We start from the raw sequence: 27,697 nt of genomic DNA on the forward strand, positions 1-27,697 counted from the left end.
GGAGTCCGCCATCTTGTCAGCAGTTGGCGGAGGCAGCGCCCGGCCCGGCAGCCCGCGCTCTGGTGTGGCGCGGCCGCTCGTCCGCCTTGCAGGCCGCGTGCCGCCGCCCCGCTCCGAGCCCCGAGCCGCCATGGCCAACAACAGCCCCGCCGTCGGCGCCGGGAACTGCCAGGGGCAGCAGGCGGCCCAGCACCAGCCTGGCGCCGTCCCGCCGGCCCAGCAGCAGCTGCAGAGCGGAGCGCCCAAGCCGGCGGCCTCAGGCAAGCAGGGCAACGTGCTGCCGCTGTGGGGGAATGAGAAGACCATGAACCTGAACCCCATGATCCTCACCAACATCCTCTCGTCGCCCTACTTCAAGGTGCAGCTGTACGAGCTCAAGACTTACCATGAAGTGGTGGATGAGATCTATTTCAAGGTGAGCCTGCGGGCCGCGCCCTGGGCGCCGCCGACTCCTCGGGGCTCTGCTGGCGCCTGTCCCGAGGCGCCCTGTGGCTGGGGTTTTTGAAGGGGGAAGGCTTTGATTGCAGCCTGCGGATTCTCTCTCTGGTCTTCCTGCCCCGTATCTCGCGGTAAGGGATGGGAGCAAACCTCGTTTTTGCTGCTTAGCTGGGGGCATCCGAGGTGCTGCCTTCTCTCTCACAAAAGAAACGTGTTTCGCGTCGGGATTGGAGTTACGGAGTTGTAAGTTAGTTCTGAACTGGGCAGCGTGAGAGCCAGGGCAGCGGGGATGAAATGGCCGTCTAAGGACTGCGCTCTCAGTCGGAGAGAGTGGGGAGGGGACCCGATCTGCATGCCACTTCTAGAGACAAGCTCTCCCCGCAGCCTAGGAGTTGCTGACACGCCGTGTAACTGCGCAAAAGGTATGGTGGTGACTGTAGGTGATTTCGACAGGAGTTTGCATGTGGCCTTCTTCCTCAGAGGTTAGGGCCCTTCCCCCCCCCCCCCCCATACCCAGTCAAAAACTAGTTCATTTTAGTGCTTCTCTCGGCGATAGGTAGGATGTGCTGGGGAGGTAACTGAACTGTATCAGTGAACCCATGTCTCAGTTCTTGTTTTGTTAGCAGGATTGAATCAGTTTTGCAGCGAGGCTTCCATCAAGCCAGTCTCCCAGGTAGAGGTATGCATAATTAATGCTCATCAACACAGCCACATTCTTTGTTCTGATAATGAGAGCAAAACTTAGGTAATTCAGGCTGCTGTCTTCAGTCAGCTGTACTGTGGTGGTTATTGAGATATTTTTCTCCAGTGAATAGATTCTATTTCATAATGTTACTGTGTCACTTAGTAGGTGTTAATATACTTTGATATTATAAAGAAAGAAAAGGTAGCCTTTTTGTCTCATTTAACCAGGGCAAGTCAAGTTACTTAGGGCACCATAGTTGTGAAAAACAACTCCACAGAAGTATTTAGAGATTTTTGGCAATGTTTGCACGTACTTATGAAGACAGCACTACTGTTTTTCTACTTAATGACAGCATTTCTCTGCTTGCGCTCTGTCATTTGGAGCGGACTACTTAATTCTCCTAATACTCAGAGTAACATAGATTACTATGTTACTATGTTACATAGATTACTATATTACGTAGACAAAGCTTCTCTTTGGTTAATTTACCACTTGTGGCATATGAGACAGAAATAATTAATTCTATCCATCTATTCACTCAAATCCATCAGAATGGAAAGCAGCAAAGTTTATTTTTGCAAGTGATGACAAGAGCTGAAAAATTTATTGAGGAAACATATTTTCAGAAAATTTGAGAGCTTGCTGTATTTTACATGGACCCTTTCAGATGTAGTAAAAAATATTTGATGTGATTTGTCGTCTTAGTATTGGTAGAGCTCAACTGCAATAGGTCAAATAGTTCATTTGATTGTCTCAGTGTTTAATTTCTTAAGTGGCTCAATCTTAAATTGGGGAAGAATTTTGACGTGCCATTAAATATCTACTTATTAATCCAATGTAAATAAAGTTTGCTTACTGAACTTGGCAGTTATTCTGACTCAAAACTGCATGCTAAATAAAGAGATAACTCAGCCCCTTACTTAATCATGACTAATAGATGTGAGGGAGAAGAGAGCCTGATGATTAAGGTACTTCACTGATATTAAGATTTGTATTCTGTTCATGTTTTAAGATTCCTGAAAAGTGTTGAACAATTGCTGTTGGTTTTTTTTTTGTTTGTTTGTTTTGTTTTAATGAGCGTGATATCCACCATAGCAAGTGTATTTTCAAGAGTATTTGTCTTTGGGAACTGAAATAAGTGTCTCATTTAAAAAATTGAAGAATGCTGGCTTCTGGATTCTCAGGAAAGATGATCTTAAGTCACACAGGCAGCTAGTGATAGGGACTTGAAGATATGGATTCTGTCTAGATATTTAAATTAATTCACTTGCAGTTCTGGTCTTCTGTTTCAGTTCCATATCTGTGAAGTGGGTGACTTCCTCTTTCTTTATCCCTGGTACTAGCACCACATGCATGTCCTCAACTTCATTTAATCTGTATGCTTCCAAGAAGTTAACTGTATGCAGTAGTCTTTGTAGGATCAAAACTTCAAGTGCATTTTTCTGAAATGACTATTATTTTCAGGGCTTTGGGGTTTTTTTATTGGTATCTGTCAAAACCAGCATGTTTATATTGATTGTGGCCAATAAATGTAACTGTAATTAAAAAAATTGAAGACTACTATTGTCATAGTGTCATACTTGATCCTTTGACTAAAAAATACTCTTCGGTTCCTGTGAGAGGCAAAACCGTAAGTAATCAGAAGGAAATGCAGTATTATTTATGTAGTATTTGTGAACTTCTCATACGATGCTAATAATACAGAAAGTCATAGTGGATTTTGAGTTCTACGGTATTGGCATCTCTCATGTTTCCTATTTGGATTAGACAGCAACTGTAAAACAAAAAACCCAACAATTCAGCAACTTTAGCTGTTAGTATATCTCTGGTTTTGTGTGATTGTGTACATAATTAATTTTGTTTCATGTATTGTTAAAGAATTTTAATTTGTGAACTACAGTACAACTTGGCCACAAACTCTTAGCCCCAATCCAGTACAACACCATTCTATCTTTTTTGTCTTGTTTTTGCTTATTTTTTTAAGTTGACGTGTTTGGGAAGTATACTTTTTTATAGAGCCAGATGTTACTTCTCTGAATTTCACAATTTCAAATGTAGCTTAGGCAGTTTTATGGTTCTTAACTTGTTCATGACTCTTACTGTCAAATTTAAGGAATGGTGTTGGTTAACTATGTTCATGCACTCATCTGTAAATGCATCTCAAAAGATTTGAATTAGGCAAGCTTCAATCTTACTTAGGAACATTTTATCTAAGAACATCACTGCAGTTAAACAAGAAAAAACATTGCTTTTTAGATGAAAATACTACACTTTATAGACATCTTTCTTTTGTCCTAATTGTAAGTGATACCCAAAAGAAATCTCTAGCTAAGCTCACTGCATAAATGAGATTTATGAATATGAGACTGTAGATTTTGACTTCTGTAGCTGTCATCAGTAGGTATCACTAAACTTGTTAAGAGGCAGTTTAAATAAAGGTAGTTGTTTAGTCACTGTAGAAGATAGTAATGATGGGGTTTAGTCATGAAGTAGTTGAAAGTATGTGGAGTATACAGTAAGCATGGATGCTTGCATTGGTGGGGTTTTGGGTTTTTTTTAATCATCTGTGATTTTGGGTATAATTTCTTAATGTGGTAATTAAAAAGGCCAAATGCTTTGCTTTAATGGCAAAGCAGGCTTGATCTTGAATTTTGTAGGAGAAGACAAGCTACTTAAGATTGATTTAGGATATCCGTTGTTTAAAATTAGGTTTGTACAGGCTGCTAAACATTATAGAGGTTGTAATTGTCATTTTCTATCTTCCCACCCTCCACCTTTCCAGGTTACGCATGTTGAACCATGGGAAAAGGGGAGCAGGAAAACAGCAGGCCAGACAGGGATGTGTGGAGGGGTAAGTAGAAGTACGTGCCTTCTTAAATTTTTCTGTCTGGTAAATAAATTTTGCAAGTGTAGCTAAAACTTGCTTGTATGTTGGCTCAGTCCCTAGATGTGAAATTATTTATTACAAAGAGTTGATATATTCCCCTTGCTTCCAGAGCTGTGAATCCAAGTAGTTTTACTTTTTCCATGTAGCTCTGTTTGTAGATTTAATCTAGTGTTAGTTCTCATATTCTTTTGCAGATTTGGAATAATGTCTTTGTGACTTCCTGTGTCTTTTTTTCTTTTGAAAGGTGCGTGGTGTTGGAACTGGAGGAATTGTGTCTACTGCCTTTTGTCTGCTCTACAAATTATTTACACTGAAACTCACTCGTAAGCAAGTGATGGGCCTTATAACTCATACAGACTCTCCATATATTAGGGCTCTTGGATTTATGTATATTAGGTAAGTATCAATATAATCAACTAATGGCTAATTTAATATACAGGAAACTGTATTAAAATATTACATTCTTTTTGTACTTAAAGGTACACACAACCACCTACAGATCTATGGGACTGGTTTGAATCCTTTCTTGATGATGAAGAGGTATGTCGGCGAGGGTAATAATTTGTTTTCTTTTGTTTCTTTTCATGTTACTACTTTAGGTTTAAACACTGATAAGGTTTTCTGTAGTTCGAATGTTGCAATGTTATGTTCTGGTAATTTTATTAATTAGTGCAGGAAGCAGGTCTGAGGTGGGACCCAGGTAATTTGTCTTAGATTTCAAAGATTTAATAAGACTTTTCCATTGGTTACGATGTTACTGTGTCAAGTACTGCAAACTCATGTGAAACAGGTTTATTAAATCAGAATGCAGACAGCAGGCTGTGTGAGTGTGGCTTCTGTGGAGTTTTTAGAAAAAGAATTATTTTTGAGTGAGGTATAGTAAGTCTTGAGAGTGCTAAATTTGTATTTTGCATTTATTCCTGGGATAGGGGGAATTGGTACTTATGTAGAAGAGTAGGAAGTACATAGTAGAAACCAACATTCACCTTGAAAAACACTACCAAAAATCTCTGTGGTTATTATTCATGTCCTGGAATAACTAAACCCAAGATTTCTTCAGAGGAGAAACAGCCTAATTACTGCATAAGGTGGCATTGTTTCTAGTAACCTTGAGGTCTTTGCTATTGGGGCAAAAAAAGAAACATGAGCTGCTAACTGAAGAAGTTCAGTGAAGAGGCTGCATTATTATGCAGTCAGATAGGAGAATACCTTTGGAATCATAGTCCTGATTTACTGTCTGGAGGAATGGAGTAGGAGTTGGTGGGTGACATTTTCTTGGCCTATGAAGTTGAATATACAGTCTGCTACATATTGTTGCAATTTGTATTTATTGAGCAGGTTTTAAATCACATCCTAGATTTAAGAATGGAACAGGAAGGATCACTTGCCCTCTTCAGTGTGACAGTAGGCATCTACTCCAAGAAACTTCAAATGTTGTAGTTGCAAATGATGTCCGAATACTCATATTAAAAATAGCGTTAATTATGCTTGTATGTGACTGCAATGCAGTGTATTTATTTTAGACAGCTTCTTTCATGCTAAGTATCAAAAACACTGTGCAAAGGAAACAGCTGTTACTTCAGGTAAACCTGTGTTATTGTTTGTTTGCAACAAAAATGAAAACAAATTTAAATCTTGATTGCATTGCTGTGATATCCTGCTTCTCCCCCAGGTGGTGCTAGTTAATATGAACTCCTCTGCAACGTTGCATTGTAACTTAGTAGGAGGATTGGGGTGGCTTCATTTTCAGGGTCCCACAAACAGCTTGATTCCCAGGACAATGAAGCAGTCACAGGTGTGATACATTGTGCAGGTTTTAACTAGTTCATTATTCTAAGCACCTTTTTTAGTTTATACATTTCAGTTCTTGCAGATAACTGGTTATCAGCATATATGTGTTTATTGTTGTTTAAAATATCCCAGTATATTTTTGCAATTAGTGTTTCTTTCCCAGCTGCTTTCAGTAGCTTTGTGCTATGTAGGAAAAAGTGCTTGGGGCTGCTTGTCTTAAATTTTTTACTAGTCCTGGTCGAGCTCAGTAGGATGAAGCAAATTTATATATATGGAATTATGTAAACCTACAGGATTTTTTTTATCCAGTTCTTAAATATGTGGAAGCAGTTCATCTTTTGTCATGCTGCTGTGAAAAACTTCCCAGGATACAGAGTTACTTTTCAAAATGCTTCTTATGTTTATTTTGTTTAACTGTACGTACTCTCCAGGTGCTACGTTTAACTCCTTTTTTTCTTCTTTAGATCTCTGCAGCGATTATATTTGGAAAAACTGTATATCTGAACACTTAAATGTGTGTGAGTGCAAGCAGTTTTACATTTAGATTTTCTCTTCCTGTTTAGATAACAAATCTCACTTTCCTTGTGTGCTTGCACTATAGGTTTGGGACTGACAATAGCTGACTAACATGTCCTGAGCTGTGAGAGGGCATAGCAAGAAGGCCTTCATGCGGTAATGACCCTTTTCAGAGACAATGGTCATCATGGATTATGCGTTTCCAATTATTTGTTCATTTATTTATTTTTTTACATATTTCTAAATTAGAAACCTCACTGCTTCATGGCAGTTGGTTTGCTATTGCTTCCAATTCTGTTAGGATGCCATTTTGTACTAGAGGTTTTTCTGTGATCATTTTTAGATAGGCAATGATGTAGTTCTTAAATGATTTAGGCCACAGGGTTGGGTATGATGGTACACAGTTGTACATCCACAAAATGGAGTATTAAATGTAGTTTGAGAGGACTTCTCAACTTTGTGGCATTTAAATAAAATACAAGATCATACCATGTAACCAGACTGTGTAAGGGGATTTCACGTTAATCTCTTCATCGACAGTCCCTTACCATCCAGATGGCTGCAGGATTAGTATGTGCCTGCATGCATATGTATTTAGTCCCATTCCCTATCTGTAACATACTGTCAAATCCAAAGGGCGCAGAGTTTGAATTTTTCTAAGGAAATGTATTAGAATATGAGACAAGTAAACTTTCATAATCATGAGACTTCAATAGGGCAGTAATGTAGCAGCATTTGTTTTTGAAAATCATAGAGAATATTTTTGACCATCAGGGTATTTTTTGCTTGTATTTTGTAGGACCTGGATGTGAAGGCAGGTGGGGGTTGTGTTATGACCATCGGGGAGATGCTTCGTTCCTTCCTCACTAAGCTTGAATGGTTTTCCACATTGTTTCCAAGAATTCCTGTGCCAGTCCAGAAAACCATTGACCAGCAGATTAAAAGCAGACCTAGAAAAATCAAGAAAGATGGCAAGGAGGGAATGGAAGAAATAGACCGGCATGCGGAACGTAGACGTTCAAGGTCATATACACGTTATTTTGAAAATGAATGTTAAAATGAACTTATTACCAACATTAAATTAACTTATTGCCAGAAATGTGGTGTCTTTTCACTGAGAGAGATTTTAAGGCAACAGGCAAAACAGTTGATGGATGCTAATGGATTAAAATAATCAGATGATATTTGGTATTTAAGATTAAATATAGACTATGTATGTAAAGTATAAATTAGAAAGCAAAGAGGGTCCCTTAACTTGAAAAGGTTGTGTTTCATATTGAATTATTTTTCATTTTAAAAGGTCTCCAAGACGATCCATCAGTCCCAGGAGGTCTCCCAGAAGATCCAGAAGCAGAAGTCATCATCGGGAAGGCCATGGATCATCTAGCTTTGATAGAGAGCTAGAAAGAGAAAGAGAACGGCAGAGATTAGAACGTGAAGCTAAGGAGAGAGAAAAAGAAAGGCGGAGATCTCGAAGTACTGATCGCACCCTAGAACGGAGGCGAAGCAGAAGCAGGGACAGATACAGAAGCCGTAGTCGAAGTCGTGACAGGAAAGGAGATAGAAGAGACAGGGATAGGGAGCGAGAGAAAGAAAATGAACGGAGCCGTAAAAAAGAGAGAGATTACGATAAGGAAAGAGGTAGTGAGAGGGAAAAAGATCGATCTAGAGAAAGATCGAAAGAACGGAAAAGTAAGGGTGATATAGAAGAGAGAAGACACAAGGATGACAAGGATGACAAGAAACACCGGGATGACAAGAGGGATTCCAAAAAAGAGAGAAAACATAGTAGAAGTCGAAGCCGGGAAAGAAAGCATAGGAGTAGGAGCCGAAGTAAGAATACAGGTAAGCGCAGCAGAAGCAGGAGTAAAGAGAAATCAAGTAAACACAAAAATGAAAGTAAAGAGAAGTCAAATAAACGAAGTAGAAGCAGAAGCAGAGGAAGAACAGATAGTGTTGAGAAGTCCAGAAAACGAGACCAGAGTCCCAGCAAAGAAAAACCTAGAAAGCGTAGCAGAAGCAAAGAACGTTCCCACAAACATGATCACAGTGATAGCAAGGACCATTCGGACAAACATGATCGTCGAAGGAGCCAAAGTACGGAACGAGAGAGCCAAGAAAAGCAACATAAAAACAAAGATGAGACTGTGTGAACTCTTTCAGAAGTGGATCACATTGAATCCTATAAATGTTTGATTAAATCCTGCTTATTTTTTCTTAAAGTTGAGATTGTGCAGTAGTTGATGAGCACTCTTCTCCAACCTCCCTCTAGGCTGCAGATTGTCATTTCCTATTTTGGGTAGGGAAGTGCCTTTGTAAACCCATTCAATGCATTGACGGTTTCAAACCATTTGTTTAGTTAATTCGTAATGCAGAGATTGTTCTTGCATTTTTATTGTTCAGATGTTTCTGAAATGTACAGTCTGTACATACGTCCTGAAAATGTTTTAATTCCTTTGGCATGGTTGCCATGTTGGTTAAATTTGTATGAGGCAATAAACTGCCACTAATTCTACTTTCATTTTGTAGACGTGGAATTATGGTTTGTATCCTGAAGTTAGCATGGCTGTGCTTTACATAATAGTATGGCTTTTAGGGATGAATCTTGAATGTGTATTATAGCTGAGATATTTATGTGCATACAATGTACATTGAGGGCTGCAGATTTAGAACTTAACACTTGTGTCCACTGTACCTGCTGTTTTTTCAAAAGCTTTTAAAATGTATTATGTTGTTGATCACCACTGGTGTGAAATTGAGAGTGGACTTTCAAGGAGATAGTGGTTTTGATGAAAAGATTTAGATTATTTTGGGGGTTGTTTAGTAATTCTTTAGAAAGGCTACCTCAAGCGGACACTGTAAAGGTTGACGGATGAGTACCGTAGCCATCTATGCATTTTATTTGTTTGAAAAAAACCCATGTAAGTTTCCTTTTTTTTTTTTTTTGAAACACAATTTATCCATTTGTGGTCTTTTAATGTTTTTAATCAGCAGCTGCACTCTGTCATTTATGATAATCCTGGGCTAATAAAGGCATTTAAGTTGGGAAGAGGGAGGTAGGAAGAAGAAAATTATTACAAAGGATTTCAGTTTCAAGCTTCCAAAGCATTTTTATAAGTGTAAACATTTAAAATAAGAATTACCCGATAGTGTCCTTTTTTAAGTCATATTTTCTACAAATAGTAAGGATTGCAGTTTGTGCTGAACATTTCATCTGGCAGATTTTTTTTTTTAAACAGGTTGTTAGAAGCAAAAACCAAAACGCATTATAGAAGAAAATCATATCATTAAAGTCCAAGTCTATTTGATAGATTATTCTGATGACTTGTATACTAAGTGAGGAGAACCATCTGGAATAAACTCTCAATTAATTCCTTTGTATTGGGTGTCAGCCTTTCCCTGCATGTTCATTGAAGAGTGTTTGGGTTCCTCCACGTTTCTTTTTCAGACTAAGTGACACTTCGTATGAATAAGGGATTTTATGTAATAAGTATCTTATAAGGAAGATGTGGCTAACAAAGAAATGCAGCAGCCCCAAAATAGGAAGAACATTAAGTGTTACTCATTCATGATCATGAAGTGACCTGAAGATAGAAATAAATTGATATTTGTGCCTTTTTTGCTTCTGTGTGATGCAGGTCATCTAGGCATGATATTTAAATATTAGGATATTTTTTAAACCTCCAGGAGAAAACAAACAGTGCTTGAATTTCTAACAATACACTTCACTCTATAGTATTCAAAGAAGCAAAAATAACAAACTCAATTTTTCTTCCTCCCTGCTCTTATTTTTTTTCTGAATTGTTAGTCTTTCCTTTGTCACCGTGATCCAAAATCTTTTAATACTGAGGTTGTTCAGGTATTGTCTGCTTATATTTTTGATGCCTGATTTTAAATCTGACCTTGAAACAAAGCTTAAGTTTCCACAAGTTCATACCATTGCAGTGTAGAACTAAAATAGTGACCTCTCATTTAACATGGGAGGAAAAACTTTTGGCCATTTAAGAAATTCCTCGGCTAGTAGATTATTAGAACTGTCATTGCAGTCTGTCAGGGGATTGCACAGATTCTGTCAAAACAATGAGGACAACTTTTACCATATTTGCCACTAGATTTCTTGTTAGCTTTTAACCTTTAGCCTATGAGTTTCTGGAACAAGTATGTTCTTGGGCAGAGAGGCTGCAAGGCCAGGGTTCTGGCAGAGAAAATGGATTACTGATTTGCAGTTGGTCCTTCAGGGCTCCTCCTCCTCTGCCATTGTTGGGAAATACAGTGAAAGAATGGTTTATTTGCAGGCAAAATCCAGATATTTGAGAAACGATTTTTGATCTGAAAGTGGAGAGTGCCACCTGGTTATAATGAAGATAGGTGAACATTTTGATACAGCTTGTGCAAAGACTGGCCCATGCCAGTATCTCTTACAAGTGCAGTAATTTGAGGACTTTGCTTTTGTTTTTTGATAAATAGTCCTTTCTGACTTTTGGATTTAATTTGATCCAGACTATGTACTTGAGCTAGCAGTGTAATGAATAGCACAATATTCACAACTGACCAAGACCCATGAAAACGATGTAAACCAAGAAACCCATCTTAAGTTGTTACTGGGATTTAGTATCTTGCAGCTCTTGGGTTTGGATCCAGGGACTCTCTTTAATTCCTTTTTGTCTTTCTGACACCATTTTATTTCATGTGATTTTCCTTGAAATGAGAAGGAACAGATCCACAGAACTTCTGCAAACCAGCTCTGGTCAGAAATGGTAACAGCAGAGTCTCCAGTGCTGACTGGTCTGATGCAGTTGCTAGCAGTACAGCTGCAGTGGACATTTGGCTTGCAGTTATTAGAAGAAAACTTATGCCAATTCTAATTAGAGGTACGGTGAGAGTTTTCTCAGGAAGTATGGTTGCAGAGCTGCTGTCTGACAGAGCCTGTGCAGTTAGTCTTCACTTCTCAGGGTAAAAGCACAACAAACCAAGTGCTATGAACCTGAAGTTTCCAGTGTGCCATGTTTCCGCAGTTACTTAGCTGGGATGGTCATTCCTCTTAAAGCCTAATCTCTGAAATTTCCTGTGGCTCCAATGATAAGTACTTATCTGGACTAATAATACTAATTTGAGAAACACACCTCTACTTGTTTTTACTTTTTTTTTTTCCTTTTGAAGATACTACTCAATTAGTGAACAGTATTTCAGATCTTAAGAAGTAGCAAACTGGCATTCTTTTATTTTAAGGCAGGGGTAAGTCTTGGGCCCCAGAGATTCATATCTAGTTACTGTCACCTAACTATGCAGGTAATTAGTGTCAGTACAAAAGGACTTGTATGTGTCTGACTTTTAAACATAATAGGATTGGCATTTTGATTATCTATTTGTATTGAAAAAGGTAACTTGAATGGCAGGGCAATTTATCCAGTCATGTTGGGGGGTACGTAGTACACCAGGCATACCCATGTTTTTTACACTTTCATTTATATTTTGGTGAAGAAACATGACTGAGCTCATACTTCTGTTATTTACAGCTGAATAGTACTGCACTGACTCAAAGACAGTATACAAATAGCCAGGATCTCTTAAAGGGAACCTGAAATAATTAGAGGATTTCTACTGGTTCTGTTAGATGTTTGAGCCCTTTCTGCACTCCTGCGAATTGCACGTAGCTTTACGTATAGGAGATATCCACCAGCTCTTAAGCAGGGTAAAACACCATTTAAATGCCACTCTTGAGGTTTTGCAATGTAGTTGTAGTGTGCTGCCTTTTTTTTTTTCTTTTTCTCTTGCCCAACAATAGTTGGATGTAGGAGAATACTTCTTAAATCTCAGCAATTTTGGGTCAAATCTGAAACCAACTGAAGGATAGAGTTTTGCCACTTTTTTTACTGGACTGAAAACAGCCTATCTAAGTTTTGAGCTGTTGCTTCTGTGTCAAATACAATTACAAATAATTTAGTTTTGGAACAATACATACACATTTTTTTGCAAGTGTTCATCTTCGTGTAATTGCAACTAATACAACTTTAAAATTATTAATTTAACTGATTTTTTTATTAAGCATTAGTGAAGGCATCTATCATGAACTAACCTAGGTGTTTTTAATCATGTAATTTGTTAGTATAAGTGGTATCTGTGATTTTCACAGATACTGTTCTGAATTTTACTTAGTATAGCAATATGCTGCCTACCTCTGGGTCTTCAACAGGAATTTTCTTGATTCTCAAGTTTTTCTTTTAAGAGGTTTTTGGGATTGGGTTGCTTGGGGTTTGGGGTTTTTTTTTTTGTTATTTTGGGGTTTGTTTGGCTGGTTGCTTTTTTTGCTTCATGAAGACCAGACCGTCATACTAGTAAACAGTATAGAAACTACATCTATGAAAACACTACATCTAATTGTCCTTTCCTGTGATCTTAAAACAAGTCAACGTGACTCATAAAAAAGCATTTGCCTCAATCTGGAGAGAACCTGAAACTGATCCCGACTAAAGTTTTTTAATCATCTCGGTGAGTACGTTACATTTCACATACTGGTAGTGTTAATTATTATTAGGTAATGTCTAATACCTAAGTAACAACACCTGCAATGTATACACCACCACAGCAGGAGGTGTGGATCTGGCTTGGTTTGGTTGTGTCGCTTTTCCTCCTTGTTTTGGTAAACTGTCTACATCTTCTAACTACTATTTTGAGCTGAATCAATGTGGTTTTCCTTGGAATCTTGACTCCCCTTCAGCACTTTTTTTTTTTTAAAACACATGCCAATAGTATGTTCTGTTACAATTACACTTCTTGTTTTCAATCATGAAAATGAGAGGAGCTGATGAAAATAGTACTACAGCATTGTCAAGGTTGTAGTGTGTAATTTTGAGATGTCCTTGTCTGTATGCCAGGAAGAATGGAGAAAAAATACACCAACAGTTTATAATTGCTTAAAATACATTACAATTACTGTTAGAGCATGGAAATATCTGAATTGTTTATATGAAAAGAAGAAAACTGTGGCTTGAATTTGATTTGAAAAGAAACTGATTGCTTTAGACTTCTGAAAATCCAGTTAATAGCCGCCTGGTTAAACACTTAAGCTTTGGTGACAGTATTTGACAATGATGACTGCGACGAAAAAATACTTAAATAAAACCCTTGAGGAAGAAAGTCCTGAACAATACTTATTTTTACATTCTTAATTTTGTTTTTTTCAAATTAAATGAGAAATAAACCTAACTTTTTATTAAGTAATGCAGGGCAGTTTTAAATAATGTTTCCTAAAGACTCTTCTGACAGTGAATAAATGCAGATCATGTTCTAAGAAGCAACATGTAGTTCTTGGGCCATCTGCAATCCATTTATTGAAGAGTGAGATTCCCATGAGATTATTTTGTGCAAGTGATCAGAAGCAGTGACTGAGATACCCAGTACAAATGTGTTCTGTAAAGAAAGGAAACTTTTGGAATCCATGGTGTCTATTTTTATAAGCTGAAAATAGTTTTAAAAACCCTGTTGCCTTTGGTAACCTTTATACATTAAGCTTCTGAAGACTGTTTTTGTAAGATATCTTTGAGTAATTGTTTTACTTTTTATGTGGATGTAGAACCCCTGAACTTGAACTTCGCTTTCTATGTTGGCTGCAAAAGTAACCACTGTGGAGTATGAGAAAAGGTTCTGCTTTTTCTGAAAAAAGGGAAATTAAAATTTTAGTAATAACTGTCAGTTCTTCCATTAGCCACAAAGCAAAACAAGTCAGTTGATGTGAAGAGGACATTATGTTTACCCTCATGAGTCACCTCTCAAAACTGTAAAGGAAGAAACTTTTTTTGAAATTTAAATTAAAATTAATTAGCCTTAGAATACTTGATTACACTTCAAGCTACTTTGAATTGAGTGCACCTAAACCGCTGCTTTTTTTTTTTTTAAGGAGTTAAATTTCACTCTTTATTTCAGCCTTTACTATTTCATTGATACATTAGGTCTAGAACATACCTATTGATTAATAACTGTCTTGGAAGAGCTTTTAAAAGTGATTGCTTTACAGGGAAAATTACAATTAAAGATTACAGAGATGTCTGTCAGTGTTCATCTGCATTTTCAAAATCATATCAGTTGGGGCTCAAATTTGATGTCCTGGATTAGATCTCAGATATGGCTGGCTGTTCAGCTTCCCTCCTCCCAGTCCTCAAGCAGCTGTGACTGTTGCAGTTAAGCACAGATGTCATCCTTCCAGCTTCAGGGAAAGAAAAACTGAGAAGAGCATTTAGGGAGAATGGTGTTATCAACAACCTTAACATCCAGGATAGCTGTAGGAGAACAGCAGCAAAGAAGAGATGATCAACCTTGGCGGGGGGGGGGGAAGTCGGCAGTGACTTCTTGCCATCCTTTTGAGACAAGGGCAGTATATAGTCCAGAACACCAGTATTTTTGTTGGAGAATGAGCAAATTTAGCTAGCAGAGAGAGAAAGCAAATGAGTGCCAAAGAGTATCTTGATCTGTTTGGATGTTGAGGGCTTTTCTGGGGAACTATAGTATAGTATTAGAAAAGTCTTAATGAAGTGAAAGAGTGGTTTATTGTAAATGGAGGAGAGGACAAATCAGTATTGATAGTAGGAGTAGACAACATGAGGTTTCTGAGGTAAATATGATGGATTTTAACAAATAGTTATATTTAGGATATACAGGACTGGTGAAGCTTGTCTCTCCAATCACAAAGATTTAAGCAGCAGGAAAAGTTTTATTAACACATTCTAATCTGAATTTTGACTCATAACTTACCTCCTTATCTGAACCAGAGTCTTCACCTAGAGATGTTGTTCTGCATTGCTCTTTCCTCTATAAATCACTGTAACAGAATTCAGAAATTAAGACAATTTCAGTTATGGAAAAGCAGCTGTCTTGAGAAATGTTTGTTTCAGTGGCTGCTTTTGAAGTTGTTTCTAGCAGTTTACATAGGCAAATAAAGCACACGACTATCCTGTTGAAACCTCAGAAGAAATAAGGTAGAATAGGTTGAGGTAAGCCACACCTTTTTTTTTTTTTACTTTTTTAAAAATAAAAATCAGAAGTGCGACCTAGTTTAATTTGTAATGGGATATGGTGAGGCTATAAAAGATAAGCCTTCCTTTTAATATGTGTTATCAGATAAATAGTAAATATTGTGACAGTGAAGAATGCATGATGGTATACAGGCCACAATATAGGTAAGATTTTTTTTTTTTTTTTTTCCTTAAATTATACATTATAAGATGGGGGGTGAGACAAACCTGCATAACACTAACACAAGTGTTGATTATTGAATATATATATTATTTGCATCTTGTTTGGAGTTACATGATGCTAACATGTTTTACAAACATCATGGATTTGGAATGTATGTACCATGTGCTCTTACCCATTCCAACAGAGCTTCCAGAACAAGTTACTGAAATGACATGAAACAGTAGTATAAATATTAGGTGTCAGTTTGTAAGCTGGAAAATGTTAGTAGTCTGTAGAATGTAGTCCATGCTATACAACTATGCAATACCATCACATAGCACTAGTTTTATAATGGATTAAATTTCTGCCTTGGGAAAGGAATCCCAAGGGAATTACTACTCCTTTAAACAATTTTTACTTTAAAAATGTGCTTAGGAGTGGTTCATAGAAGTTCTTGATTTGTTTCTTTATTCAAAACCAGTAATTCTATAAAACAAATTGGAAAACAAAACAATTATAAATCCTCATTTATTTGCTTCTGTATTCTAACCACTACTAGCCTCCCAACTGAAAATTAAACTCTCTCTATTCACCAGGTTATGGGTGATGTAGTTAAGAGGCACCTATGTAGATAAGCATGCCCCGTGCCAAAAGGCTCCTGTGAAGTTCCCGTCACAGATACTGCAAGATAGCACCCATAAAGTTTACGCTGGAGTTCACACTAGAATAGAAAACTTCTATTCCATGCCACCTTTACTCACATAACTTTGGATTACGTTCTAACCATCTAGCATGCATGAACAAAAATACATCATTCAAAGAAATTTAAGTTTTACCTGAATATATTTTTTTAGGACAAAATGTAAGATTCGGCCCCTTATCAGTAACTGGAGATACTACCACTGTGTAGACATCCCCACAAGGTATCTCAGTGATATCGCAGTGACTTAGACCTGAGCTAGGGGTACAGGTGAAATTGCCTTTTGAGCCATGTAAATCAGTATTGTAGTTTATCGTTTCATCAGAAGCTCGCCAGTATACTCTGATACCATTATTGCCGAGTCTATATAGCTTCACCCCAGAAGGGCAGCAAGCACCTAATAAAATAAGAAACATTAATAAGCAAATTTTGTGAACCCACAATACATTATAAATTCCTAGAGTGCATTTTAAACCAGTTGATATGATTACTATCACACCAGATACCAGCATTTCCATGAGAAATTATTATTTCACAGAAAGCCAAAATAATTCTTGAACTGAACTGGGGAAGAAAACGTTCTATCAGACTCATATTATGGAACTGGAATTCAGCCATTGTATTACAGGTTGGAATATTGTTGCTCTCTCCTGACTATGGAGGCATCAGGGCTACCTTAGAGTGCCCAGAGTCTTTTTGTGGTCTGTAAAATTTAATTATGCTGTAGCATAATTTAAATTAAAAAATTGGTTCTGGAGCAATGTTATAAAAACTTCTTTATATGGCCAACTGATGGCCATTATAAGAACAGGGTTCAAATGATACGTGAAAATAATCCAAAGTGCATTTATTTAAAAGAGGGAACTGGAAGTGTACTAACTGTGTATAGAATTTCAGCTGCACTATTTGTATGAGAGGAACACTATACAAAGTAAGTTGTATATTGAGTCTTTTTCTTCCCAATTGCATTTATAATTTACATACTGGAAGAATATCCTTGATATGTGCAACTGGATGTCAAACCCGTTTCACTGATTGCTTTCAGAGATACTGTATAGCTGGTGCCACATGTGATGCATCCCAGGAGACAGTAGTTTTGAAGAGTGTGACACTTTGCCTGTCCTTTCGGGGACTCCAGTGTTGTTACGTATGTCTGTGCACCCATCCCAACAGACCAGCTGATATTTGTTACAGACTGTGTCACTTGAGTTAGTATCAGGTCGTTAGGGCAACAAGGAGCTTAAAAAGAACAAAAAATAGAGAAGTCAATTCTGGTTTGTACTTGGAAAATGTAAGGTATTTGGGGGGGTTGCAACAAGAATAGTACATGATCAAGAGCAAAGGAATGAAGACGTGCATGCTTTTCAGGCCAACATTAACATGCTGAAAAATACTTGACTATTCTGTCAAGCTTCTAATAAACAGAATGTCAATAAAAGTTCAATTTGTCTATAACAGTGAGCTATAACCCTGGAATTATAAGAAGATGATTGTTCAACAAGATACTAAAAATTACTAAAATTTGTCATCAGAATATCAAGGTACATCTGTAGTTTAATTAAGCAGGGTCCATCTCTGCCCCTCAAGTCATATAGCTCAGTCCAGCTCTGTCTCTGTTTAAAGTCTCTTCCTCCAAACTGCCTGTGAAAAATAAATCCTGGTGTACATTAATCTCTGAACTGTGTCTGGACATTGTCTAGGTAAGTGGTACAGGACAAAACTCTGCTAGCAAATTAATAGCAGGAATGGTGGGTAGGATGTGCTTTAATCTGTTCTTCACGCTGTTTATTTGTTGACATGGACATTACCTCATTGCCTTTACTGGTAATATTAAACGTCAAAATGCTGATAAGGAAGGTATGCGTTACATTAGTGGATTATTGTGTTATATTTTAGTTAGCTGTGCCAGATGATGATTTGTTGCACTAAGGCTTCTCAGTATGAGGCAAGTGCCAAGCAATCCTTCCTTCTCACACACACAAAGATACATACATGTTTAAGCAGAGGACAGCTAGCATCCAGCAATAGACAGTATAATATGCACACATTGTAATTAAAAAAAAAAAGCCAAAAACATAAAGAGACATAGAACTATTTTAATATTATGCTGCTAAATATTTTCCATTATATACAAGTCCCACATACCTGTCTCTAAAGGGACACTGTAGCTTGGTAAGCTCTGTCCTGCTGGTGATCTTGCTATAGCACTGACAGAGAAAGCAGATCCGCAGGGAAGATGAATTAGGGTACAGGAATTTCCAGAGCTTGTGCAATGCCAGAGTCCAGCCTCTCCTCTAGCAGTGACAATATATGTAGCTTCTTCATTGTTAGATTGCCAGTGCACACTGATCGCAGAAAGAGCCTCCTTTGAGATACTTTTAATTTCAGGACTGCAGGGAGCTGAAATATTTCATATTAACAGTATTTAAACAGATTGTTTATGCATACTATGTAAGTTACACATGAAAATTAAGTTCCAGTTAGAACTGACAAACTACTTTGGAAAAGTATATGATCTGTAGATGTTTACTCCTGGTGGGAATTTAGAACTTGTGACAGAACAGGCAACATAAGGATTCCGCATACAAAACCAGAGATTAATTGTAAATCTCGTTTTCAAAAACTTGGAGCCATCAGAAGCTTTCAGTTCAAATCTGTTTCTAGCTCCCTGCTTGCAGTATACGTTTCAAGACTTCCAGTATTTTTATTTTTTTTTAATCAGTTACAGTAACTTAGCACTCCAGTAATGCTTTTCATCCATGAATCACTGCAGCATCTAACTATCATTCCTTCTGCTGAAGGCAAATAAGAACGCTCACAATACCTGTTGCCACGTACTTGGATGCACACGACGTGTTGCTGCCCCTGGCCTCGCTGAAAGAATAAACCGTGATATTATAGCGGGTGTTGCACGGCAGAGCCGACAAGGTGCAGGCCGTGGCGGTGTCGTTGCAGCGCATCACGCCGCTCCCGCCCAGGGCTCTCGTTTCGTACATTTCAGCACCTCGGACAGGAGCCCAGGTGACCTCCACGGTGTCGCTCGCCACGAGCACCGCCCTGAAGTCGCTGGGGCAACAAGGCGCTGGGGACAGACAAGGCAGAGAGGGAGGCTTGAACGCGACCTGAAAGCCGGCACGAAACCCCAAAGCCTCGTTTCGTTCGTCTGTGCGCTTCGTGGCTTAAGTCTCCGAAGGCGACCGGTGCTGTGCAAACGGTCTCATTAGCCCCAGGCTTGCTTCTTGAATTAATTGAGTACCCCTCCTTCCAAATCTATAGAGGGCATTCTAATGTATAGGTAAGACATAGGAATGATGTATATCCTTGATTTAAAATTTCAGAGAATCTAGAGGTTAAATAACTCTAAACAATTTCCCATTGAACTTGTTATTTTTTCATTTTCCAAATAAGATAGCTCTCTATGGGGAAGTTTAAGACTTAGGTACACCCTTCCTAAGGCAACAGAAAAAAAAACCCAAACCAAAACCCAAGACCAGAATTCAAATGTTATGCCAGGTCTGTGTGTTATTCCTATGTCCTTGCCTGATGATTGTGAATCGTCAAACTATTTTCAAGTTTGTAAGCATGTTGTGGCACTTGACTATGCAAGTTGAATTCAACTGCGGGGTGAAGTGGTTCTTTTTCTCAGCCAACCTTTGTGTGTTTTGGCCAAAAATTGAATAAAAATAGAACTTTAAGTCATTATCTTCCAATAAAAAATTTCAATCAGCTTACCATAAACACAGCTAAAGGATCCAAAATGGATTTGCAAGAATACATTGCTACTTACCAGTACTGTAATTCAATACATCGCCTAGAGGACTCTGCCCTGCCTTGTTATATGCAAAGACACTAATGAAATAAGTGAAGCCACAGTCCGACTGGAAATGGCATTGAGTATGTGACGTGTTGCAGTGCACTTCCAAGCCATCATCACTCTTCACAAAAACCACATAATAATGACCAAAATTGACGCTAGACCATGATACCAACAAGTGGCCAGGTTCATCCTCTTCAATTGATATATTTACTGGTGCACAAGGAACTGGGGAAAAAAAAAAAAAAAAAAAAGAAAAAAAAATTGTAATCAGAATATTTTTATTGAAGTTATACTTTTGGGGAATAAAGGAAAATCAGGAATATATAGAATTATTCTACTCAGCTTGAACAGTTGTTCTGTCTTGTTCAAGAAAACAGCAACTTATCTGTCTTTACAGAGGATGCTACTTACATTTAGATGAAAAGAGAGTATGATTTTTACAGACCAAAATAGATGCTACCTTCCTGTTTTTACTGAAAAGAGATCTGCTTAAGGAGCCCCTGTGAAGAAAAACAGTGGCACCAGGCAGTAATTCAAAAGGAACTGGCAGAGTCTGTGCTCACAAATAGTAGTTTTGGATGACAATCAGAATACTAGCTTGAATAGCAGTTGGCATCCAAAAGCCTTTATGTGAAAACCCATTATATATTGGTATGAAACTCACTGGCTGTGTCTGAATAGAGCTGTCCTTTGCTCAGGTTTCCTTCCTGGTGGCATCCCAAAATGTCACATTAAACTGCAAACCCCATGGCTTTTGCTTAAATAACATTTCCTTTCTTTCTAGTTCAAAAAGTTTAGCTTGTTGCTATTAGAATGAATATACATGATCTAGCTGAAGCAATGTTGGCTGAGAAGATTACAGCCCACAGCTTAAAAATTGGCTCTTGCTTACCCTCTCATCCTGTTAGATCCACCTCTGAGTTGCTCACATGGATGATCTCTAACTTGTATCAGTGAGAAGTCAAAATGAAGCAGGTTACATCAAATAATTAAGTAAATAATGTGTTTTTAAGGTAGCACATAATAACTAAAATGGTTTAGGTTTTGTTTACATGGGCAGTTCACCGAACAGGTCAGGAAGCAATAACCTCTGACATGGCAGTGGTGCTAAGTAGTTGAAACAAGCAACCTTTTGTCCTGACAGAGCTGCTACCCAAGAATGATCTGTGACAGTATCTTATTTTAGTATAGTGGTGTTACTCTAGCTTTGTTGACCTCCTTTCTAAATAACAACTAAATTTAGCCTAGAACAGTGATCAGCCTAGGGCCAGTCCTTAATGCTATTTCCTCACAGATTTCTCCCAATTGATTTGTGACAGACCTGACACAGTAGGACAGATCTGTTATTCCTTACATTTGTTTTACACTCAGAAAATTGACTTTAGAACAGTTACTTCTGCTAAGAGTTAAAAACCAGAGGCTTACTGGTTCAGCCCACAATATATACACCATTGCATGTTCTTCTCACAGAAATATGAAGAAAGTTTAGGCTATTATCCCCAAAATAGAAAGGTACATGGCACAGTTCATGCATGAAGTTCAGAAGCAGAAATAACTATTTGAGAACCACTTGTGAATTGTAATGGACTAATTTACATTTGAAATTAAAGAAATATATGTTAAAATGCAATAAACTGTATAAGGATCAATGACACATACTAGTTTTTAAGCTTACTGCATCAGTTGGGTTACTGGATCCAGCATCATTGTATGCTGTGACAGAAACATAATATTCAGAGCTGCATTGGAGTGATGGCACCATGCAGGAGGCAGAAGATGTGTTACACTTCAGTTTCAAGAGCCCACTGGAGGCTGTCACACTGTAAGTTAGAGCTCCTTCTGTTGGCATCCAAGAAATAATAGCTCTTAAGGCACCACTATTAAAAGCTACTTGAACATCCGCTGGTGCATTAGGACCTACGGTATATCAGTTTGGAACACATAAATACAACTTAACATATGGCCTACAGACATGATCTTTTTCATAACTTGCAAACTAAATACAATTTTCATGGTGCAGACCTTACCCTCATTCATATTAAAGTGCCAATTTTTTAAAGAAATAGTTCTAGTTGTACACCATCAGAAAGCTTTCTGTTGAAACTCCTTGCCTTATTTGAATATTTGCTTCTCACAGTTAGAAAAATCCTCAAATCAGTCTAAGCTTGTGTAATCCTTACCCAGGCCTGTCCTAGCTACAACTTCAGTGGTAGTTAATGGTATCTTTGCCTCAGTAATATTCATTAAACATAGCCATGTCATCTGAGCTTTCATGAACTTTGAGATGGGGTAAAAATTATATGATCTGAAAATCTACCCAATGTATCTTTGAAAAACATAACACAATCATGCATACACATAAATACTTCCTGGTATATCTTTTTTTTTAATGCTTACTTGGTTTCAGAAAAGAAAATTTCTTACTTGTTCTTTGGTTGTATGTGAAATCATCTCCAGGTATCCCATTGACATTCCAGGCATATGCCTTGATAGTATAGAGAGTTCCTGGATCTAGATTTGTAAATATCAAGGACGTATTGGTGGTATTCTCCTTCAGCATTCTGCCCAAACCATCTGATCTCATGAGGGACACAGAGAATCCAGCTGCCATATACACAGCTTTCCAGCTTACTGCAATGGAGTCACAACTTGGAGAACTAACAGACAGAATTGGAGCAGCCAGGACTGTTGAGAAAGAACCCCATTTAAGCTTTTTGTTTTTCAGTAATGCTGTTTGAAAGGGCCAAATTTGAAATGAATACACAGAAACAACAATCACCAAACTCTGAGAGACAATTTCAGCAACAACAAAACCAGAAAAATAAATTAATGCAAGACTGACAGAATAAATATGGAAACTGATTTGGTGCATCCATTATGATATTACAGGTTTTGTAAAATGAATGTAACTCATACACAAAGTATGAAAGGTTGAATGTGTTGAAGAATGAAAATCACCAAGAAGATGCTGCATTTCCTGTCCTCTAAGTTTTACATTGTCTTATTATTTTATACTGTTAGCTGTTTCTTAATTTCTTCCATTCCCTCAAGTTACTTCTTTTGTTAAAATAAAATTTGAATTTTTAAAAATAAAAAATATATGTTCATACAAATTCTAGTAAAACTTCCTATTAAACAGTACTGTCATGAAGTAAACCATTAATTCAGACTCTTGTCCTGGTCATTAAGTCAGATGGCTGAATTCTAGTCCTCAAAATCTGAAAGGAGAATGTTATCAATACAATTTAAAATACAAGATTATAATAATTCAGTACTAGTACATGCCTGGGCTATACTGTTTGTTTTCTGTTCAAATTAAAAAAAAAAAAAAAAGCTTGCATGAATGCTTTATATTATAATAACATTACAAAATTTGAAATAAGAAGTTGAAAGTCCACCTGTTTTTGCTTTTCTGAAAGGTGAAGGCTGGCTTTTTCCTCCTGAGTTCATGGATCTGATAGTGACTCTGTAAAAGGTGGCAGGCTTCAGTCCCGTCAATGTGCCTGGAGAATTTGTAACTACAGTTTCAATGAAGGAATCTCCATCTTGTGCAGTCAGCAAATAACTAGTAGCCCCAGGTACTGCTCTCCATTCCACTGTGATACTGTTGCTAAGTTTTGAATAAGCTTTGTCAATAACAGGTATGTCTGGAGCTAAAATGGAAATAACGATAGACAAACTGAAGTTGGGGAACTCAGCCCTGTGAAATGCTAATTGCTCTGAGCACTTCACAAAAACAAAGTGTAGGACAAATGGCCTACACTTTCTACAAATGTTTAAAATTTAAGTTAAATGAAGTTTAAGTGAACATCAAAAAAACACACAGAGTCTTGAGATATTCTAGACCAACTTTCAGCTTTCAATAAAAATATTCTAGTACTCTTGTAATCACTATTAAAAATGACCATTATTTAACCTAGGTTGCACTGAGAGGTCTCTTTTTTTCTCTTGCTCTATAGCCAATTAACTATACTGGATGTTTATAGAAAGCAATATACAAAGCAATATATACAAAGAAGAAGTGGATGTTTATACAAAGCAGTCTGAAATAGGATGTCGAATCATAGGCATTTCTATATCAGAGCAACATACAATAATTTAGTTTGGACCACGGGAAGTCATCTTATCCAACCCCCTGCTCAGAGCAGATATACTTAGATATATAATAACATGACACATCAAATATTGCAATTAAATGCTTTTCTATTATTCTATGCTGCAGGGCATTCAGAAAGAGCTCTTGTGTACTGCTCTTGTGTACTGCAGTCACAAAAGTAACTACAGAGGGTGTATTTCTTAATCACAAGTAATTTATGTTCAGTAATCAGGATTTTCAGACTAGAATAAGCACATGTAAAGCAAGTCCATATATTGCAATGCTGCAAAAAACTCACTAGAAGAGGAAACAAGATAAAATGAAGGTATATCCCCTCTAAAATTAAGAAAAGGAATGAAAAAGTATTTGGGACAAAAGTATGTGCCTTGAGGCAAACTTATTTATAGCAATTTGGGATTTCAGAGACCCCTTCAAGTATTATACATGGTTATACAACTCCTGAGCATTATGTCTGCTCTCAGTCCCAAGCAATTTCTTATTCAGCTATAGTCAGACACCCTCTTTTGCCCCACTTGTGAAAATCATAACATATATTCCATATGACCATGCCTATGGAACATTTGCAGGTGTGTCTTTTGTGATCTTGGAGCAAGCTATTGCACTATGATTTTTTTTTCCTTCTAAAATACTGTCTTAAGTAACAATTCATAAAAATTTCTGTGTAGGAAATCCTTATGCAAGTCTAAGGTAGTTCCTTGCCTAACAGAGAATATATAGCACATGATTTATATCAGAAATAAATTACAGAACATTGATCATTAATATCTGTTCTCCAATAACTAAGCTAGCAATAGAGGTTTTTATATACTTACCAGAATAAACACTGCTACTTTTTTATTTTCAATTTTTATTGTAATAATTACTTTTATAAGAAACAAATTCTACTGGAAAAATAATGGCTCTTTCTAAAAATTATCACTTAAATTATTTTAAAAAGACAATTTCAACAGAATATTTTTTTCAATTACATTTCTGTGAGGAAATAAAAGAGCACTTCTGTTCATATAGATTCTTCTTCAATATCCATCAATGACTTATATGCTATGAGTCCTTTTGTGAATGAAACAAAAATACCAGCATCAGTACTGAAAAATGTATGTAGCTTCACTTCTGCATTTGTAATGAAGGGTACGTGATTTGGAAAGCTGCAGTCTGAGCAAGCTGTGCATGGCAGGTCAGGGAAACATATATATTAAAAAAAAGCAGAGGGGAAAAGGAGCTCCTTATGCTAATATTGAACTCAGTAGGAGAACCAGCAAAAGGCTTCAACAGGAATGGCAGCTATTCCCTACCAGTACAATGAAACATCAAGGATAAAACCCCAGTCCTACAGAGGTCAATGGAAATTACACTTCACAAAGTTTCTCTTACTAACCTGTTGACTGCATAATCTGTGTTTCTGCAAGAATAATTCCATTCTTGTCAATGGCTTCTGCTTGTATAGCATAAATAGTATTGGGAATTAATGAAGTTAGAGTTCCTTTAAGTGTAACATCACTAAAACGAACTAGTAATGAATGGCCTACAGTATTCACAGCCGTAGCTGTGACTCTGTAAGAAGAGGCTCCTGAAAACTTGGGCCATCTGAGATAAATGCTTTCTGATGTCACATTGTATATAGACATAGAGAAACCTAAAAAAAAAAATCATTATCAAAATAACATTTCAGTCATTCTTGATTTTAGTCAGGTCTTGACAAGAAGATTGTTCAGTGTTTTATCAAGCATCTATGTGACCTAATTTTCAGATGATTGGCATTCAACAGAATTTGGAGGTCACTTTTGTAATCCATTAATTACTGTAATAACTGCTGCTTGCTCTCATAATACCATGTTGTGATGACGGCTATTGTTCTTAAAATTCCCATATGCTATAGTCTAATTATTTAAAAAAATACCGGGTATAATCCGTATGTGAATATACAGCTAGTGTCAACAGTATTCCACACATGAATAGGATCAAATGATTGTTTTGCAAATCATGAAAAGAATATGCTACCGTAAGTATCCATGCAACAACATGTCTGCAACGATTGAGTATTTAAGAGTCTTGACAGTGCAGTATATAAAGGAACATGTACTATCACCACAGAATGAATGAATTCTGAAAGCATTTCTTGTAATCTTGCATTCCTCATATTTTAAACTAGTCAGTATTCACATTTAAGGCAGTAAGAGATGTAGGCACAAAATACAAGATTAAAGAAAGTATAAAATGTTGTAAAACATTGGAAATATTTGCACTTAGGAGATCATGCTTCTTCTGGTGTGGTTTTTCATTTGGGGGTGGGTGGGTTGTTTGTTTATTTGTTTGTTTTTAAATTAAAAGATACAACAACTAATTGAGTGCAAATATGCGACAGTTTGAATACTATTTGTAGCACAGTTATGTAGGTAATGAACAGCACAATTTGTCCAGCTGAGTGTTCTCTCTGGTCCATGTTAGTGTCAAGGCATAAGTGGTCCATCAGAATCTTTGTGCGAGTGTCTGACAGAATTGGGATTCCTAAAAATTAGGTTTAAAATTTATAAAGATATCAACATAGATTTTTTTAAAGCTGAATCAAACTTGAAAACAATTTTTGTTTATAAAGCTACTAGAACATACAGAATGTTTTATCAGAAATCACACGTGTGTGTGTTCTCTTCAGACCCATTCAAAAATAAGCAGGCGAAACCAAAATACCATTTTGAAGATTTACCTGTGTTCGCTGAAAAGATCTGAAAAGGAAGATGTAAAAAAATTAGAAATACAAAGTGAAATATTTTATTTGGAAACTTAAAAAACTAATGATGTTACTAACAACTACTTAAAATACTACATTTTTTAACACATTTTACTGATACAATGTATTTGCTCAGATTCTTTAAGCATGGAAAGTTCGTGCAACCAAGGAGATCTAGTACAGGTATGCAGATTTTCCTTTCTGAATCTGCCTACTGATCCAGTTTTCTGTTGTTGACAGACTTCAAAAGACCTTGGGTCCTAATATATTATATTATTTTATTTTTCAGTCACTTGTGAACTGCAAAAGTGTAATAGTAACAACGTATGAATGTAGAAGTGGATGTCAGACAGTTTTCACCCTAACTTTTAGTTTACTTTTACAGAGAGTAAAATACCATACCTGAAAATAGTTTTAAAGCAAAGGAGTTGCACTCACCATTTCTAGGCAGTTGAAAAGCAGTCCAATAAATATTAATGATTTACTTTTTGCACTGCGCATCTTGTCAGAACTTTGTTCCAGCCTTCACATGGGGATGAGCTCAGGCTGATCCCTGCTGTGATCAGGAATATTTTGCAGCAGTGCTGTCACTGTAGGTTTACTCCCTGGGACAAGAGGAGGTTGCATTAGGTTAGGCCCTCCTCCCTGCTGGACTACAGCCTGCCAGCGGTTACCAAAACCGTGGTGAAATGAGTCCGACATAGCATCAAACTTTTAGGCAGGCGGGTGGTGGTTCTTCTTCCCTTCTGTTACAGGATGCAGTTTCTGTATTGCTTATACAAGATTCAAAAATAATTAAGCCCAATGTAAATTCGAAATCTGCTGTTCAGCTTATTATCTATCCGCATTT

At 37.2% G+C, this 27,697-nt stretch overlaps 2 protein-coding genes across 2 annotated transcripts; one reads left to right on the forward strand and one right to left on the reverse strand.

The window, feature by feature from the left end:
* Positions 1–9,696, forward strand: PRPF38B (pre-mRNA processing factor 38B). Its single transcript, XM_075038824.1, has 6 exons — positions 1–415; positions 3,906–3,974; positions 4,255–4,406; positions 4,490–4,550; positions 7,117–7,340; positions 7,618–9,696. The coding sequence occupies exons 1-6, from the start codon at positions 131–133 to the stop codon at positions 8,468–8,470; spliced, it is 1,644 nt and encodes a 547-aa protein (XP_074894925.1). The 5' UTR covers positions 1–130; the 3' UTR covers positions 8,471–9,696.
* Positions 9,697–14,883: 5,187 nt separating this feature from the next.
* Positions 14,884–27,348, reverse strand: FNDC7 (fibronectin type III domain containing 7). Its single transcript, XM_075037560.1, has 13 exons — positions 27,286–27,348; positions 26,824–26,842; positions 25,498–25,755; positions 23,404–23,658; positions 22,430–22,690; positions 21,665–21,922; positions 19,976–20,230; positions 19,013–19,270; positions 18,334–18,588; positions 17,173–17,427; positions 16,325–16,585; positions 15,682–15,711; positions 14,884–15,132 (listed from the first exon to the last, which is right to left on the reverse strand). The coding sequence occupies exons 1-13, from the start codon at positions 27,346–27,348 to the stop codon at positions 15,092–15,094; spliced, it is 2,469 nt and encodes an 822-aa protein (XP_074893661.1). The 3' UTR covers positions 14,884–15,091.
* Positions 27,349–27,697: the final 349 nt, after the last annotated feature.

This window comes from Buteo buteo, chromosome 10, assembly GCF_964188355.1.
Source record: "Buteo buteo chromosome 10, bButBut1.hap1.1, whole genome shotgun sequence".
Classification (NCBI taxonomy): Eukaryota; Metazoa; Chordata; class Aves; order Accipitriformes; family Accipitridae; genus Buteo; species Buteo buteo.

Coding starts and splice junctions, on each gene's coding strand:
- PRPF38B (XM_075038824.1), top strand. CDS start 131: ATGGCCAACAACAGCCCCGCCGTCGGCGCCGGGAACTGCCAGGGGCAG. Junction 3,975..4,254: donor AGACAGGGATGTGTGGAGGG/GTAAGTAGAAGT, acceptor TTCTTTTGAAAG/GTGCGTGGTGTTGGAACTGG. Junction 7,341..7,617: donor GCGGAACGTAGACGTTCAAG/GTCATATACACG, acceptor TCATTTTAAAAG/GTCTCCAAGACGATCCATCA.
- FNDC7 (XM_075037560.1), bottom strand. CDS start 27,348: ATGCGCAGTGCAAAAAGTAAATCATTAATATTTATTGGACTGCTTTTC. Junction 19,271..19,975: donor TGTATTGAATTACAGTACTG/GTAAGTAGCAAT, acceptor GTCTGTCCCCAG/CGCCTTGTTGCCCCAGCGAC. Junction 17,428..18,333: donor CAGTGTCCCTTTAGAGACAG/GTATGTGGGACT, acceptor GTTCTTTTTAAG/CTCCTTGTTGCCCTAACGAC.